This window comes from Meleagris gallopavo, chromosome 21 (genome assembly GCF_905368555.1).
Source record: "Meleagris gallopavo chromosome 21, MGAL_WU_HG_1.1, whole genome shotgun sequence".
In the NCBI taxonomy this organism is placed as follows: Eukaryota; Metazoa; Chordata; class Aves; order Galliformes; family Phasianidae; genus Meleagris; species Meleagris gallopavo.
In genome coordinates this window covers 4,906,858-4,923,404 of record NC_139424.1, presented here as the reverse complement: position 1 = coordinate 4,923,404, position 16,547 = coordinate 4,906,858, and the positions used below count along the sequence as shown (strand labels likewise).

Below are 16,547 nucleotides of genomic sequence, written 5' to 3'. Positions count from 1 at the left end.
GCTGGGGGCAGAGTACTTGAAAATAAGCTGGCATTGCTGGCTGTCCCTTAGTAATTATCTACCACCTTCCCTTCTGTCCTTGCAAATGTAAAATCAGGACACAGGTAAGAAAAAATATTATATTAGGAATGCAAATGCACCACTGTGGTGTCTTTTTATGGGGAAAATATTTAATTCAATAAGCATTTGTAACATTCCCCTGCATTAGTGTTCTGCAGTGATTTCTGCACGGAATGACTGCTACTTCAATGAAAGGCAGAGGAAAAACTGTTTCTATAGGGAAGACATGGCAGATTTCATTAAACACTAACTTAGTACAATTTCTCTTTTGTCAAAAGATTTTAAAGCTGGCGGTTTGCTCAGCACCCTGCCCTCTGTGCTGATACAGCAACACTTAATTGACTCAGAGTACTGCAAGGCTCTGCAACACACGTAGGTAATGGCAGGAACACAAGCATTGCCTCACAATGTTTTGGTTAAGGGCTGTAGCACAGACAGTGCAAAGTACTGTGAACTAAATCTCTTGCCATTAATGATGTACTACAGAAGACAATAAGTGCTTACAATCTACCTTTACAGCATTAGTTCTTCAAATACATACAAGCACCAGCAACACAAACTTCCCTTTCTTCAATGCTTCCTATCACCCTCAGTCTCCCCTTACTCTTAGCCTTAAACATGATTTATTCTGCTGCCATGTAAAGAACACCACATTTAAATTACTGCTCCATAAATCACCTTTGTATTTGCTCTGTTACTTTATGTTCCAAAATAGAAACAGAGCTTGTGCCTCAGTCTCTAGATAGGTTAGCTGTGGAAGGGAAATCACTTCTGCTTACTTAACTGAGGGGAAAGGAGCAATAGAGGGAGAGGTGACACCAATACCCAACACTAAGAGTCAGAGCAAAAGTTCTCTCTCCATTTCCTCATATTTCTTTTCTTCTCTCCCATAATCTTTTTCAATTCATGCCACTCCCCTCTTTTTCCTTGTTTGCATCTGCTAGCCCTGCTCAGTACCTTAAGAGGTCTCAGCCAAACAGATTTCCTCTTGCTCCTAGCAGCAAGTGCCCAGCATTACTCCTTATAGCTGGTACCAAATGACATGGGGCCCTGACAAATTGAAAGCAAAACAAAGGTTTTAGCAGATTATCACATCTCAGTCTCTTATGTAGAAGAGTAGTTCATAGTCACTGCTACTTCCCACCCATCCACCATTTTCTTAAAATTATGGAGTAGCGTTGACTGGGAGGAGACTCTGAAGGTCTCTGAAGCTCCACAGACATTACAGAACACCTTCACACTTTCACTATCACTCTACTATGACACATTGTGATCGGAGTGCTTAAAGCCCTGCCTCTCATCTTAAGTTCTGCACAAACAGAAGGATCAGTGTCTTGGACAGTACTTGGGAGGGACTTGGGCTTACATCTCTGCTCTGTCACAGACAGGAAGTCATTTAAGCCAAGAATTCAATAACCATCAATTTAGATAGACATTCTGATATGTAGACTTTTAATGAACTACTGAGAGACTCAGCAGATGGTTCGGTAACTCTGATCTCACATCCAACCAGATAAAAAGCCTACAGAGGCTCTTAAACATTACACAAAGTAAAGAAATATTCTCTTAGTCTCCTCAAGGAAAATATCTCTAGCCTGCTTTCATGCTCTGGAAAAGTCCCACTGAATATTTTGTCTCCTGAACACATTACTATGCATGGTCATTCTGCCCTCTAGTTCTCATCTAGAAAAGCAGAGCTACTAACACTTCTCTGCTGTCACAGAAGAGTAGTGAGACTAGATGGATTTTCATGACAGCAACGGCCCCTGCAGGCACCAGAGATGAATATGAGACAGCAATACCCAAATGTATCCATCTAACCTTCACCAGCAGCAACACAAACCAACTTCATTGTGATTCCTCAATCATCTCTATGCCTCATGTTACAGAGAGATGCAAGTACAGAGAAGTGGAAAAAATTACACAGAGGTCTAGAAGTAGAACTGAAATTGGAGCTTTCACTGTTATATTTAACCATGTAGCTGTTTATATACAGGTAATATTTAGAAACCAAATTACACAAACAATGTGGATTGTACATATATAGGATGCTTAATGGTGTAAAAACTCAAATTACAAAGTAGACACTGGGAAACTCAGGAAATGCCATAGAGATCCCATCTTCCCTTCTCTAGCCCTGTGGGTCAAAAAGAGGTGTCTCAGGGAGAGGTGTCAGGAGTAGCTGGATGTACTCTAACCCTCCTGACTGCAGTGTATTGAGCATCCTCCTCCAACCCTTGTGGACTTCGGGCAACTTCTCTGCAATGCCTTAAGAGTAGAGGTACATCCTCTGTATACATTATGCATGTTCCATATAACCAATATTGAGCCTGTATCACAAACACCAGGAGGTAAAGCCTCTCCCTGTATATAATCCATTCTGGATGCAAACATGGTATGCTTACTGTTTTGACAGCTTCCCAACAGCCTTCAGTCAAAACCTAGAATAAGGACAAAGACACTCAAGAAAGACCAACAAGACAAGAGCAGCATCAACCTCGGAGGGCTTCAGAAGAGGAAGGAAACTGGTGAAAAAACAGCTTTTCCCAGTGTAGACAGTGTGATGCTGTATGTGTTTGCAGGCCTGCTAGTCTTAAAGGAAAAAGTCATCACACCACAAAAAAAACATCACAGGGGGAAATGTTTGAGATGCAGCAAATTAAGAGATGCTCTTGCATCCAGACAGAATGTGAACTCTGGGCTGATACTGAAGGCAGTGCTCTGGAAACCCGGCGACAAAATATATCTGCTCATTCAGGCTGGGTAGCCAGAGGCAGACAAGCCTGATGCTAAACTTGTCATTGCCTGAGTCCTCTTTGCTACAGAAACCAACATACCTTAATCATGCAATCCCACTGGGCCTCAGGCTTCACCTTCAACTCAGAAAGGGGACGAGTAGCAGAACTGAGAAAAGATAGAAAAGATGGCTAGATTACATTTCTTCCTACCTGAATCACCCTACAGCCTTGTGACAACCATCTGATGACACCAAGTGATGGTGAGAGGCAAGAAAAACCCAAAGGAGATGAGAAAATTGGGATGCACTTCCTGTACTCCCTCAAATACTTCTGGCATTGTGCAGATAGAAAAAATATGTGGTAGCAGCACACTTCCAAAGGCCAAGCAGAAACAAGCCAGTTCTGCGGGATGCTACAAGGGAGGGGGAAGCAGACCGGGGCCGGTCGCAGGGACACCCCGCCCTGCCGGGGCGGGACGAGCAGCCAGCAAGGCTCCGAGGCGTGTAAAAGCGAGGAAGAAGGGCGAGAAGCACGGAACGACCGGCCGGGCTGAGCTGCTGAGACGGTGAGTGGGGTTGGGGGGCTCGGTGGGGCCGTACTGCTGGGTTGAGGTGCCAGGGAAGGGCCAGAGCTGAGCTGAGCTGTTTCATTCCGTTCCACAGGTTGCACTGGAAGTGCACACGAGCAAACGTCTGAAATGGCATCTGAGGTGAGGGCAAACTTTGCTTTTCCTACCGGTGCTCTGACAAATGCAAGCTCAACTTTGTCTAAGTCTCTGCAGCCTGCTATTTCCTTCAGGTTCCTCCCCTTACCTCGGAGAGACTAATTTCATACACTGGTGCACTTCACTCAGGCCAGCTTGTGCTTAGGCAGATACTTTACAAAAGCTTGTGTAATTACTTCTGTATACAAAAGCTTCATTTTCAGTTTCTGCGCCTAGTGACTAATTGTCTTAGCAACTCATGCCTTCTGCCTTCAGAGTGGCTGCTGCAGCCCTGGCTTCCTCAGCTGCTGGTTACAGACGAGTGTCCATCAGCTGTCAGACTGTGCTAGCCTGACCAGAGTCCAGTAGCTAGCTAAAGTTAATCCTTCTGTTTTGCTTTCCTGACTGCATCTGTATCTGTTGCAGTTTCTGCTGACCCACCTCTTACTTCTGTGGAGCCCCATAGCACAGAAGATATGCCTAAGACAGAGCAGTTCCTCATTCAAGCATTTAGCATCTGGTACTGGCTTTTGATTTTACATCCCTATGCCATAGTTCCATGGGCACTGGATCCACCGAGGACCTCTAACTTTTCCTTTCAGATTCTGATTTTTCTTTTTACCTCCCTTCAGCTGTCTGACAGAGCTGCTGTAAAGATGTGAAAAGATCTATGTGCAACACTTACCTCTACAGGCTTTCTGTTGCTGTCCTCTCAGACATGTTGTTTCAGTGGGGATTGGCAGAGATGTGGAGACAGTCACTAGGGAAAAAAGTTTTCAGGGTTGCTCAACAGTATTTTGTCTGACTGTTAAAACCCCAGCACAGATTAGTTTGCAAATGTCTTGGCCAACTTTTTGCTGTCCATGGTAGTTACAACATACAGCATGAGAAAAGACTGACAGGGGTACTTAAAAAATCATACAGATTAGTGATTATTTTGCAATCTGCAATGGCAAATATATTTAGACCCTTCCTTTAAATATTCTCCAATTTATTCTTTGTGCCTCCTGGAGAGATGCTTTTGAAATCTTGGATTAGTTGTAAGCTTTGTGCACAAGTAACATTCTTATCTATTTCCACTCAAGTTTGCCAGAGCTAGGGCTTCAGGAGGCATCCTACCCAGGTAAGCAAAGTGTCACACAAGGCTCTTAGTGAATCCACTCAGTTGCTAAATCACTGATGCAAAAGGTTTACATGCATAGTGTCATGATGTGTGGCAGGAATTACGTACCTGTCTTTGGTCACACAGTGAAGTAATTAGGTAGATGACGTGTTCAAGAGTGTAAGATTAGAAAATCAGTCTGGTTTGAGTAGAAAAACAAGTTTTCTTCTTACATATTTTAAAATCTTCTTTGTGTTCTGACTTATTTTTCTGGACATTCCTGATGCTGAAAGGTACCCAGAGTTCTAGAGTCTGCACCTTAGCTGATTTGATGCTAATTTTATGGCAAAGCTTGCAACCACATCCTGGACTCTGGACGTGCCTAAACAGTAACTTCAGTCACTTGATATGTGGCTTATGCTGGCCCATAGCTATTTGCCAAACAAAGAAAAATCTGTCTCTATTAGACAACAACAACAAAGTACTGCACTGAAAGAATATACCTGAGCTTGGCCTCTATACTGCATAAAGTTCTCAGTGGAAATTACATAGTTCTTAAAACTATAAATGAAGTTATTAGGCCTCTTTAATTTGCCTCTTCCTCTCTCTCAGGGAGATAAACTTTGGGGGGGAAGATTCAGCGGAAGCACAGATCCCATCATGGAGAAGCTCAACTCTTCCATTGCCTGTGATCAGAGACTGTCTGAAGTTGATATCCAGGGGAGCATTGCTTATGCCAAAGCCTTGGAGAAGGCTGGCATCCTAACTAAGACAGAGCTGGAGAAGATCCTGAGTGGCCTGGAAAAGGTATTTATTTCCTTCATAAACTGTAAAGCATGCTCAGGCCTACATACAATCCCTACATTACTACTATGATGAATAGCTTCTTATCTGAAAACATCCCTGAGTTGATGCACTAAAAAGCATCTTTCTCTCTCCTCATGTCCTATTGCTTAGTTCTAATTACGTGTGAAAGTGCTTTCCCAAAAGGGAGTGCAGTCCTAAACCAGGGAGAACTGGAGAGGCCCGTACATTTTGCACTCTGTATTCTTGGTACTCTAGCAGACCTGGACAGCAGACTGATTGACAGATTCCATCTAGCTAAAGGTACCAAAGCCAGGCAGTAGGATATGAACCAGTTGACAAGCCAGAAAGGAGAACCTGAAGCCCCAGTGAGCACAGTGTGAATGCTCACTATGGAAACCTGGTGCCTCGGTGAGGTGTGCTCAGCATGACCTGCCCTCCCATCCTCATCAGACTGAACATTCCTGAGGAATTGTTTCAGTGTGAATTAGGAATATTCTTTTTCTAATGGCACTTGGGATCCCTTTGTGTCTGGCTGCCTGAGTTAGTAGAAGGCAATGCACAGTATCGTATAGGGGTGAAGAAGAGTCAGCCACTAAGCACTTTTTTTGAAATATTCATTGTTGTTGCTCACCTACCATGGACAATGGGCACTCTATACAATGTTTGTATAGGAAAATCTTTATGGACAACGCTAAAGCAATCACTGCCACTTCAGCTCACTTTCTCACTATGATGCTTAAGTCCTGCTACAGCCAGGATTGCAGGATCAGCAAGGATCAAAAGATGAATCTCCCCCAAGTGCAATACAGAATATAGGGATAGAGCAGGCAGCCAGCCTTGGCCTGAAAGAACAGGAATGCTGGAGCTGCTGTGAGAATGCTTTCATTTCCAATTGGGTGGCAGAAGTTGGTATTTCCTGGGGACAACTTACAAGTCCCCCACTCAGGGAAACAATATGAGCTGACTTGTGTTTCTGCTGACATTTATAGATCTCTGAGGAATGGTCTAAGGGAGTCTTTGTGGTGAAACAAAGTGATGAGGATATTCACACTGCCAACGAACGCAGACTGAAGGTTTGGGTCCTTTAACTTGTTGTTGTCTCCCTCCCTATGTAGGACTGCTGACATTAAGCACGTGTGCATCTGTCCCCAACATGGTAAAATTCCTCAACACCCTGTGATACTGACATACTAGGGGCACAGCCAACAGTATCCAATACCTCTTTTGTGAAAGAGGCTGTAAAAGCCTAGAATCCAAACTTCCCCTTCCCCAGAAGAGAACCCATAGCTACTTACAGGATCCTAGAGCTAGGAGGAGGTCTGCTCTTGCAGGAATTCCTTTGCTTAGAATACAGAGACACTGACAGAAGTTATTCTCTTGTCCTCAGGAGCTGATTGGGGATATAGCTGGAAAGCTGCACACTGGAAGAAGCAGGAATGATCAGGTATGTATAGAACTTGTTTTTCTCCTCCTATATTACTTCCACACCTCAGGTCCTTACCAAGCTTCTTTCTTGCATGCAATGACACTCTCCAGCTTGTGCTTCCTTTGGCTTTAAGCTAGTGATGCTGCAGTGATTCATCATCAAAGGGAAGTGGTTTCTGTAGGATTGCTGCCCTTGGAAAGCCCACAGAATCCATTACTTTACTGGCTGAGTGCCATGCATCTTTTGGGATCAGCCTTTTGCTAATGACACACTTTGGGGAACATTGTGGGAGATATTTGGAGAATAGTGGAGGATATTCCATCCCAAGTTGCCTATACCTGAGAAGTCCACTGAAAAGAATGAGCTTTGGAAAGCAATATACAGCAAGTTTCGTGAATCAGAGACATGGGGCATATCTGCTAAAATGTCCCTTCACATCACATAGAATGAAGAGTTGGTAGCCCTGCCTTGCCTTTCAGCTGAACTGTATTTGGTCACTAAGCATGTCACATTCTCCTTTATCTCATTGTGGCCAATCTTGTTCAGGTTGTGACTGACCTGAAGCTGCTCCTGAAGAGTTCCATCTCTGTCATCTCCACTCACTTGCTGCAGCTCATCAATACTCTGGTGGAGCGTGCTGCTACGTAAGTCCTTTCCCATATCCATGGTCTCAATGCTTCTGGGACAGGAGACTTCTAGGCTTGCTCTTTGACTGATACAATCAGGGCAGCAGCAAGGTCTTCTGCAGAGGATGTTGAAGTGAGACAGTATGCGATAGCCCAGGGAAAGACAACGGGCCCTCTTTCTTCACAGCCTGCTTCAGGGAGACATTCCTCTTCCTCTAATGTATTATGGAGATATAAGAAAAAGAAGGCATAGCACAACACAGGCTAAATATGTTCTCGTGACCTTGCCACAAAACCTGAGCGTTTACCTGCCCCTGCTCTCTATGCAAACAGTTGCTGCTCACCCCTTCCTCTCTTTTCACATGCAGAGAAATTGATGTTATCATGCCTGGTTACACCCACCTGCAGAAAGCTCTGCCCATCAGATGGAGCCAGTTCCTGCTCAGGTAACCACCTTTCACACTGGGCTCTAGGAAGGGAACCTTTCTCCATTCTTGGGGCCCTGCACAGATGGAGCCTAGCAGTGCATCATTCTCTGATGGGGCAGCTGGGGGAGACACAGCAGAGCTAACCCTGAAAGCTGCCACCAGCACTCCTCAGTCCAGTGCTACTTGGCTCTTAACAACCAAGGACCTAAACACTGACTGTGTGGTGGAGACTACCTCTCAGCATGCCCCATCCTTTGGCCATTATGGCCATTTCTTCTTGGCTCATGCAACATTTTTTAGCTTCATCTGCTTTCTCTCACGTCCCCTCCTAGCCACGCTGTTGCACTGATTCGTGATTCTGAGCGCCTGGGTGAGGTGAAGAAAAGGATGAACGTCTTGCCTCTGGGAAGGTAATGTGTACTTTCTGTGTAATCCCTGGGCATTGCTTTATTAAATGACCAAGAGGCAGACCATTACATCCTCTGAACCACTGGTGTTTGTATGCTACACGCACTGCAGAGTTTCAAGATCTCAAGCCTTGCTTCATGCACCAAGGAAAAGTGCTATGACTGACATTCCCACCAAACAGATGCTCTTCTCCCTTCTCTTTGAAATCAAGAAGTACAAGGCTTTCATCATGCAAATCTTTTTCTTTGGAAGAGAACTCCTGGTTTAGTCTAGAGTTCAGTTTGCTGAGCCTCAGACCATGCCACAAGGAGCAATTTGATGCCAGATTCTTTTGAAGAGAGAAAGAGGTGTCATCCCTCATTGCTAGAGATCAGTTTTTGTTGCACTGTGCAAGATATCATGCATGACTTCCGTTTCCTTTTTCCCTGGCAGCGGTGCTCTGGCTGGAAACCCACTGGAAATTGATAGAGAGCTTCTGCGTAGTGGTAAATGTCTCCCTGAGTGAGCAGCACGGGTCTGATTATAGTATCTGGGAATTAGAGAAACACTGACACATGGTCGTAATGCTATTTTGAGATACATTGCAGCACCTTAACATGGGGAGGGAGGATAATAAATACAAAAATAGAATATTATCTGATGACCAGGGACACAGGTTGCAAGCAGCTCCCAAGGAATTGGTAAGGAATAAGACGTTACCAAATTAAGAAAGCACGTGCCTGTATGGTGGGATAATAAATTAAATTGAACTACTTCTGCTACACACTGGCCAGCAGGGACAATAACAATGCCTCAACACAACTTATTTGTGTTCCTTGGACTACTAAAGGTCTCACAGACACCTGCTGGGGCAAGCTGCAGACTTCAAGTTAGGCTAAACATGATCTCTCCTGTCCACCACTTCCCTTACAGAACTGGACTTTGCATGCATCAGCCTGAACAGCATGGATGCCATCAGTGAGAGAGACTTTGTGGGTAAGTACAACTCCACCATTCCTCCTTCTCCCATGTTAGAAGCAGACACTGGACACCTTCCCAGTTAACATCATTTAACAAGGGAAGTAACCAAACAGAAAATCTTTGCACATGTCTAAGCACCAGTCAGGGCTCCCTGGTTTGTTAAACACAAACAAATGCCCTTTTCACCTCCTGTTTTTCTGCCTTTTCTGCAGTGGAATTACTCTCTGTTGCCACCCTGCTGATGATCCACCTTAGCAAGCTGGCTGAAGATCTCATCATCTTCAGCACCACTGAATTTGGCTTTGTGACCCTCTCTGATGCCTACAGGTAGGTGCCTGGTCATTGGGCAAACAGCCACTTCCCTCAGTCTTTCCTCTTCTATTATCCCTTCCTGAGAGAATGAGGAAGTGGATGTCCCTGCTGCACAAGACTGACACATAAATCAACACTCCAGAGGATAAAAAGCCTGAGAGAAAGGCAGCCTTAGGGCGAAAATTCCTCATTAAGGATCAGTGACTCTAATTCTGGCAACTGAACCACATCTCCATTCACTGATCACTCCTCCCCAGCTACTGCTGGCAGCAATATGCTGTAAGAGAACAGGCACAGAAAACTTCCTTCTCTGCTGGGGATTCCTGCCAAAGCCCTTCCCAGAACAGCCCGGGTTTGCAATACTAACAGACTTCCTGTCTCTCAATGCAGCACAGCCACTGCCCTGCCTCTCTGAGGGCACAGAAAAACCAGTCCTGGCTGCTCATGCCTTCTGTGCAACTGGGCCTTGAAGAGAAGCCTCTCTTTTGTCTCCCCTGAGAGACAGCACTGGGTGGTAGCTCCAGACAGGACTGCAAAACCAAAGACTCTGCTTTGGGAAACATGAGAAACTCTGCACTCACTTCACTGCTTTCCTACACTGAGACAGGTGTCCGGTTAAGGGAGGCTACAGATCACTTCTGCAGGGCTGGGCCAGCGTGCTGCATGTCTTAGTCTGCATCTGCACAGACTGGGGTCTTGCTCACTATTACACTCCCAACACTTTTCTTCCAGCACTGGCAGCAGCCTGATGCCTCAGAAGAAGAACCCTGATAGCCTGGAACTGATCCGCAGCAAAGCTGGTCGTGTGTTTGGACGGGTGAGCTTGTTAAAGAAAGAAGAGGGGCAGGGAAACTGCTCATATTGGGGCTAAATCAGCTTCCTTCTTCATGCCTCTGTGTAAAAATTAACTAACCAGTTGCCATACCTGTTTCTCTCTGCAGTTGGCTGCTGTTCTCATGGTTCTCAAAGGACTTCCAAGCACCTACAACAAGGATCTGCAGGTAAAGCAGAAATTAGTTTTCGCTCCAGTTCTCTGAAGAGACACAGTTGTCTCTTGGTCAATAGAAGCCTCTTGCACTTTATTTCCCTGTCTAGGTACTACTTGTGTGCAAATTATAAAAAAAAATGGGGCTGTGGTACTGTATGCTGTAAATCACACCCAGCCCAAGACTCTATGATGTCATTCCTGCTCTGCTGGCCAGGCTGCTCATGTTGGTGGGCTTTTTCACTGCATCAATTAATCTAACAGTAATTTCCATCCATGCTCTCGTACAGGAGGACAAGGAAGCTGTTTTTGATGTTGTGGACACTCTGACTGCTGTGCTCCAGGTTGCCACCGGAGTGATTTCTACCCTCCAGGTAAGGCTTTAGCTTCTCAGTACTGGATGTGGTTGGAGGACATGTTCTGTGTGTAAGAGCTCTAGTCTGGTCCTAACATGAAGACTTGCTCACTTCTACTGCTTGCTAAGGCTCCCACCACAGGCTGCTCAGGTACACTTGAGTAGAAGTTCCTTGGAGAGCCTGGTCCCTCCTTGATGAAGTCCATTCTTTGAGACCACTATTGTTTCCCCAAAGAACAGCTGACAGTAATATCTCTCTCTGCAGATCAACAAGGAGAACATGGAGAAGGCTCTGACCCCTGAGTTGCTGTCTACTGATCTGGCTCTCTACTTGGTTCGTAAAGGAGTAAGTATCAGAGGAAGGCTTGGAGCTCTGACTTCTTTGGATGCGGAGTACTGCTCAGTGAGGCCTTCTGTTCCGTTCCCAGGTGATGGTCAGTGTGGGTCAACAACTGCACGTTTAGATTTCATTGTTATAAGGAAAAACAAACCAATCAAAATGAGAGAACATCCATTCTTGACTGAGTCTGCACTAGACTATCATCTTCTCTTTCTAGATGCCATTCAGACAAGCTCACACTGCTTCTGGGAAGGCCGTCCACCTTGCTGAGACTAAAGGCATCGCTATCAATAAACTCACACTAGAGGACCTGAAGAGTATCAGGTTTGTATCACTGTTACTTTGCCATAAATCCCCTCAAAAGGCAGGTGTCAGTCTGGCTTAGTACAGGCTTATTTATGGTGCCCTTCCATGAACAATCCAGTCCTGACTGCACCCCAAAATTGTCATGGCCTAAATATCACTGCTGCTACTGCCAAACCTGTATCAGTTGAAGGAGCATAATATCACTACCACTGAACATATGCAGGGCATGGGCCACAGGTACTGGGAGGGTATGGAGAAATTCATGCCTTGACCTGGAGGCACCAGCACTGTAGAGGAGTTTGGCTTCAAACTTCCTTCCTCCCTCTGCCCTCGCAGCTGTGTCTTTGGTATGGCAGGAACTGCTCCTGTCAGGCACTAGAAGTGCAGAAGCAGAGCTTCATGATGCGTTTCCCCTTAGTAAAAGGCTCAGCCTCTGCTTCCTTATTTTCTCCACAGGCAATGAGAATGTAAACCATCAAGCAGTGCCCATCATTCCCCACTGATACCTGTTCTCTTTGCCTCTCCAGCCCCCTGTTTGCCAGTGATGTCTCCCAGGTCTTCAACATCGTCAACAGCGTGGAGCAGTACACTGCCGTGGGCGGTACTGCCAAGAGCAGCGTGACTGCCCAGATCGAGCAGCTGAGGGAGCTGCTGAAGAAGCAGAAGGAGCAAGCTTAGAGTGTGGGGACATATCCCGTGGCTGCAGCGTTGTGCTTATCACACTAATCCAGTGTTAATAAACACTGTGGTGTTCACTTAAACTTCTGTCTTATACTTTTAGGAGGCAAGATTGAGCTGGGCTTCCTTAGCCCTTCTGGGGCTTGAGGAATGCAGTTCACTGGTGTGAAAGGACTGGAGCTATCTCCTCCCTGCCAGGAGAGTTTTTATGGGCAGCACACTCTAGAGGTTGCTCATTATCTGCACCCCAAAATTGTCCTGTGAAACTAAAATCCATCAGATGGCATTTCCTTCCTCCCTGACCTCTCTGATAACTTTCCATCCTATTTTATTTCCAATTAAGCTCTGAGGGATGCATTTTGAATAGGAAAACGTTACCACGGTTCATAGGTCAGCCCAAACGTGACTTCCTAACACAGCAAGCACCTTCCTGCTCGTAGCTGAGCTGCCGTCAGCTGATCCGGGCTCCCAGCTGCCTTATGTGATGCTCGCCAAAGGCTGCCGGGCCGCCTGCTTCCACAGTTGTCTACGGGAGAGAAAAAAAAAAAAAAAAAAAAAACAAGAACTATTAAATAAATGTATAAGTAAGTAAATAAATAAAGGAATAAAACATCTCAGGACTCCAGCAACACCACCTCATTCGACCGCCACCGCCGACCTTCCCATCCCCGGCCGGGCGCAGCAGCACCGCCCCCCACCCCCTCTCCCGGCCCGATAGCGGCAGCCACGCCCCCCCGGCCGGCGCTGCCCACAACCAAGATGGCGGCGGCGGCGCCGTGCCGCGCGGTGGGGCGATGCCGCCTGCAGCTGCTGGTGCTGCTGCTGGCGGCGGCGGTCGGCCGGGCGGCGGCCGTGAGGGGCGGCATGCTGTACCCCCGCGAGAGCCCCTCCCGAGAGCTGAAGGAGCTCGGAGGAATCTGGAGCTTCCGCGCCGACTTCTCGCCGGGCCGGGACGCCGGCTTCGAGCAGCGCTGGTACCGGCAGCCGCTCCGGCAGGTAGCGCGGGGCTGGGCGGGCGGGCGGCTCCTCCGGGACGGCGGCTGCTGCTGGGCTCTTTTCCCAGGGGCAGAGAACTGTTCCGCTTCCCCTCTGCTCAGATGCTCACCTCGCATCGGGGCTGCACGGAACGTCCTGTCCGAAGGCGCTGGGGAGGCGTTCCGCGTGCTGCTGGGGCTATCCGGCGCTGCTCGGAGCTCCGCTCCTGCCTTCGAGGCTGCGACGTGCCATCCTGCGCACGCTGATAGCTGCCCCTTCCTAAGAGACTGAGTGCAGATAAGCAGGTTACAGTGTAACTTCGATCTGCTGTTAAGCGAACCTCGGCTCCCTCTCTGTGCGGTGATTATGCATATCCTGAGCTGAAAGCTCCATCCTTCCCCTTTTAGCATCATTCTGGCTGGTTTTTAGCCTAATGCTGAGAGGAGAGGAGAGCTCTGGGCAGAAAAGAGCCAGAGGAAAGGGATCCCGAGCAGTGCTTCCAGTGGGGGCTGACAAGTGCACTCAGCATTCACACACTGGGAATCTCCTTCAAGGAGATGCACGCTGTGGTCATCCTGGCCAAAGGTTTCATAGCACCAGGTGCTACAAAATCTGCTTCGCCCTGAGTCCTTGTTTCCCTGTTAGCATTTTGTGATGTCTACTAAGGATTGAGTTTCTCTGCAGCTCCCTACATGTGAGCACTGAGTCAGCCCTGCACATGGAGCTCGTTCCAGGGCCTTCCTGGTTCCACTCTTCATGGAAAGGGGAAGCACTCCAGCTGTGCGCTGCTGCAACATCACGAGTGCAGCAGGTGCTAAAAATGAGTGGCTCAGTTGTGTCATAGCATCCGGTTACTGAGATGTTAAATGCATTACAACACTGCCTGCCTATAATCCTTACATTAATAACGAGCCAAGTGAATTACCTCTATGGCAATTGCTTTTAAGGAACAAGAAAGGCTATTCAGCCTGTGTAAAGAGGTACAAACAGTGCTTCCTTAGGGGTGCTGACTTGAAACATCTGCAGCTTCTGCTGCTGTCACGCTGTGGCTTATGGCCTGGCACAAAACATCATGGCAGTGAGCTGACATTGCAGCACTGTGCACTGAACCGCTGGAGCTGTTCAAGAGGAACTGCGCTTTGTGAGGCATCGCAGGCTGAGCAGCCACCTGGGCATGTCCTTTCTTCCCTTCCCACTGTGTGGTACCAAAGCTGTTCATAAAAGCATTTCAGGAAGGGAAAAGATATCGGCAGGTTCATCCTGTATGAACAGGGCTTGGTAGTAAGCAGGACTTGTGTGGGACAGACCACGCTGGTTTCTAGGTAGGTTCTTCCAAGTATTTCCACTTAGAGAGGCTGTCAGTGGAAGGGGATACCTCCAGCAGTACAGGCTACATAAACCAAACAGCAGAATTTCTTCTTTTTAATAATTTGCTCCTTTCTGTTCTGTTCAATTCCTGCCAGACCGGTCCTGTTATTGACATGCCAGTGCCTGCCAGCTTCAATGACATCACTCAGGACCCCCACTTGGAGAACTACATTGGCTGGGTGTGGTATGAGAAGGAGGTGCTGCTTCCTCAGCGTTGGCTGCAGGACAACCTCAGCACCAGGGTGGTGCTCCGGTTTGGCAGTGCCCACTACTACTCCATCGTGGTACGTTGCACGGGTGGTGGTGTTCATGTTTCCAGGTCATGTACAGTTGCCCATCACTGTGCTCCTTCTCTTCTTGTTGCTACGACTGCCACCAAATCTTAAACCTGCTTCTGGGACTCACGGCTCTCTTCTGTTGCAGTGGGTGAATGGAGTGCAGGTTGTGGAGCACGAAGGCGGCCACCTCCCTTTTGAAGCAGATATAAGCAGGATTGTCCAGCGCAGCCCAGGGGTTCCCTGCCGCATCACTGTTGCACTGAACAACACTCTGACGCTGCACACTTTGCCTCCGGGGTCAATTCAGTACATGAATGACAAAACAAGGTGAGCTGCTAACGTGCTGCACTGTGAGGTTAACCCAGGGATGAGAGAATGGGGATTTATTCAGCTGCTGTCTCATAAGACCTCTGTGCAACTTAGAAGAGCATGGGTTGTGTTTTTACTAAAATTCATCAGCCAAGCAGTGAGAAAGTTTGTTTCAGTGTGATGAGGAATCTACACTGAACTATTGCATCTGTTTTATACACAGGGAACTGAGATTAAGTGGTTTGCAAAGCTGAATCAATGGCAGATTGAGAAGCTTGAGTTCAGCTGGAAGTACAAGAGCCTGCTGTCCTGAAGGATCAAACCCATTCAGTGCAGTAGATGTTTATTAACTGGTAAAGCCTTTCAGCATAGCATCAGTAGCACTGCTGAAATACAGACCCATCCTGCTGTAAAAACTATTTTACCAACACGTTTTACCAGCTGCCTTCAGTTCTTGTGTAATTAAACATAATGCAGCCGTTTTTCCTGTCTTGCTCACTCAGGTATCCCAAGAACTATTTTATACAGAACACCAGGTTTGATTTCTTTAATTATGCTGGAATCCATCGCCCGGTTGTGCTTTACACCACACCTTCTGTCTACATAGATGATATTACTGTGACAACTACTTCATCAGAGAGTGTTGGTAGGTTCAGAGCAATTACAGCAGCAACGTCCGGCTCCAAATTGAGATGACAAGGGCAATAGAAAAAAATAACCTGCAATTCCAATTGAATTTGTTTTGTAGTGGCTTTCTTTTTAACCTTAGCTGGTCTAGTGCCTGGCTCAGCAGTTGCTGATTAAAAAATAATCAGAAACAATAAGAAAAAGTACTCACAAGACATTATTGTTAAAGTGAGAGGACAATCAGGTGTTTCTAGAAGCAGGATTCCTCAGCAGAGGTAGTCTTCCTGCCACTTAAAGCAGGATTATCTCTAAGTAACAGATATTTGTGATATACAAATCTATCTGAAAACTTCTGGACCTCAGGTCACGCTTGTTATAATTTGTACTTTTCTATTGTTGTTGCTGTTTTCCTTTGCTATTTAATGTTGCTGTATGTTAAAATTTTCCCACATGTGATGTATGTATTTTGCGTTTCACGCCAGTCTCTGACTGTGCTTTGTTGTCCTTTGAACCAGCAATGGTGCAATATCAGATATCGGTAGTTGGCAGCGAACTCTATTCCTTGTCTCTGAGTTTACGTGATCAAGACGGGAAAGTGGTTGCTACAGGCAGTGGGCCAGCTGGAGAGTTAAAAGTGCCAAATCCAAACCTGTGGTGGCCTTATCTGATGCACGAGAGCCCTGGATACCGCTACTTCTTAGAGGTAACAGTGACATCTCTTCTTCTGTGTGCATTTCTTCTCACTGTGTAATAGCG

The 16,547-nt window shown here is 46.6% G+C and overlaps 3 protein-coding genes and 1 long non-coding RNA gene across 7 annotated transcripts in view; 2 read left to right on the top strand and 2 right to left on the bottom strand.

The window, feature by feature from the left end:
• The window catches only part of CRCP (CGRP receptor component), a 47,459-nt gene extending 40,617 nt beyond the window's left edge, over window positions 1-6,842 (bottom strand). Inside the window, exons 1-3 of the mRNA XM_085240609.1 lie at window positions 6,706-6,842; window positions 4,187-4,261; window positions 2,898-2,964 (exon numbers count right to left, since the gene is read on the bottom strand). The gene's annotated coding sequence lies outside the window, so the exon portion shown is untranslated. The remainder of the gene's footprint in view (window positions 1-2,897; window positions 2,965-4,186; window positions 4,262-6,705) is intronic.
• Window positions 3,219-12,317, top strand: LOC100546369 (argininosuccinate lyase). 2 transcript variants are annotated; one of them, XM_085240595.1, is made up of 17 exons: window positions 3,219-3,363; window positions 3,461-3,507; window positions 5,216-5,410; window positions 6,400-6,483; window positions 6,798-6,854; window positions 7,383-7,480; window positions 7,831-7,908; window positions 8,223-8,300; window positions 8,731-8,783; window positions 9,211-9,273; window positions 9,471-9,585; window positions 10,303-10,387; window positions 10,512-10,571; window positions 10,846-10,929; window positions 11,176-11,256; window positions 11,468-11,574; window positions 12,084-12,317. In XM_085240595.1, exons 2-17 carry the CDS (start codon window positions 3,496-3,498, stop codon window positions 12,232-12,234), a joined length of 1,401 nt encoding a protein of 466 aa, XP_085096721.1. In that variant the 5' UTR covers window positions 3,219-3,363; window positions 3,461-3,495; the 3' UTR covers window positions 12,235-12,317. The 2 variants fall into 2 exon arrangements, with proteins under 2 accessions (XP_085096721.1, XP_010720194.2); XM_010721892.3 differs by lacking the exon at window positions 3,461-3,507 and having other exon boundaries at window positions 3,242-3,363.
• LOC146543022 (uncharacterized) lies at window positions 6,962-13,961 on the bottom strand. Of its 2 annotated transcripts, none has more exons than XR_014887513.1 (3): window positions 13,340-13,961; window positions 10,496-12,760; window positions 6,962-7,677 (listed from the first exon to the last, which is right to left on the bottom strand). It is a non-coding gene; the product is annotated as an uncharacterized LOC146543022 (long non-coding RNA). The 2 variants fall into 2 exon arrangements; XR_014887514.1 differs by lacking the exon at window positions 13,340-13,961 and adding an exon at window positions 12,870-12,988.
• The window catches only part of GUSB (glucuronidase beta), a 16,203-nt gene continuing 12,609 nt past the window's right edge, over window positions 12,954-16,547 (top strand). The window contains exons 1-5 of one of the 2 annotated variants that reach the window (XM_085240592.1): window positions 12,954-13,230; window positions 14,673-14,861; window positions 15,001-15,182; window positions 15,668-15,810; window positions 16,307-16,494. In XM_085240592.1, coding sequence (XP_085096718.1) covers window positions 12,994-13,230; window positions 14,673-14,861; window positions 15,001-15,182; window positions 15,668-15,810; window positions 16,307-16,494 — 939 coding nt within the window. In that variant the 5' untranslated portion in view covers window positions 12,954-12,993. The remainder of the gene's footprint in view (window positions 13,231-14,672; window positions 14,862-15,000; window positions 15,183-15,667; window positions 15,811-16,306; window positions 16,495-16,547) is intronic. The other variant, XM_085240593.1, reaches the window with a different exon arrangement.

What these genes read in the sequence shown, in the direction of transcription:
- LOC100546369 (XM_085240595.1), top strand. An exon ending in AACGTCTTGCCTCTGGGAAG is followed by an intron (nt 8,301 to 8,730) that starts GTAATGTGTACT and finishes TTTCCCTGGCAG; the next exon opens with CGGTGCTCTGGCTGGAAACC. An exon ending in CTGGTCGTGTGTTTGGACGG is followed by an intron (nt 10,388 to 10,511) that starts GTGAGCTTGTTA and finishes TTCTCTCTGCAG; the next exon opens with TTGGCTGCTGTTCTCATGGT.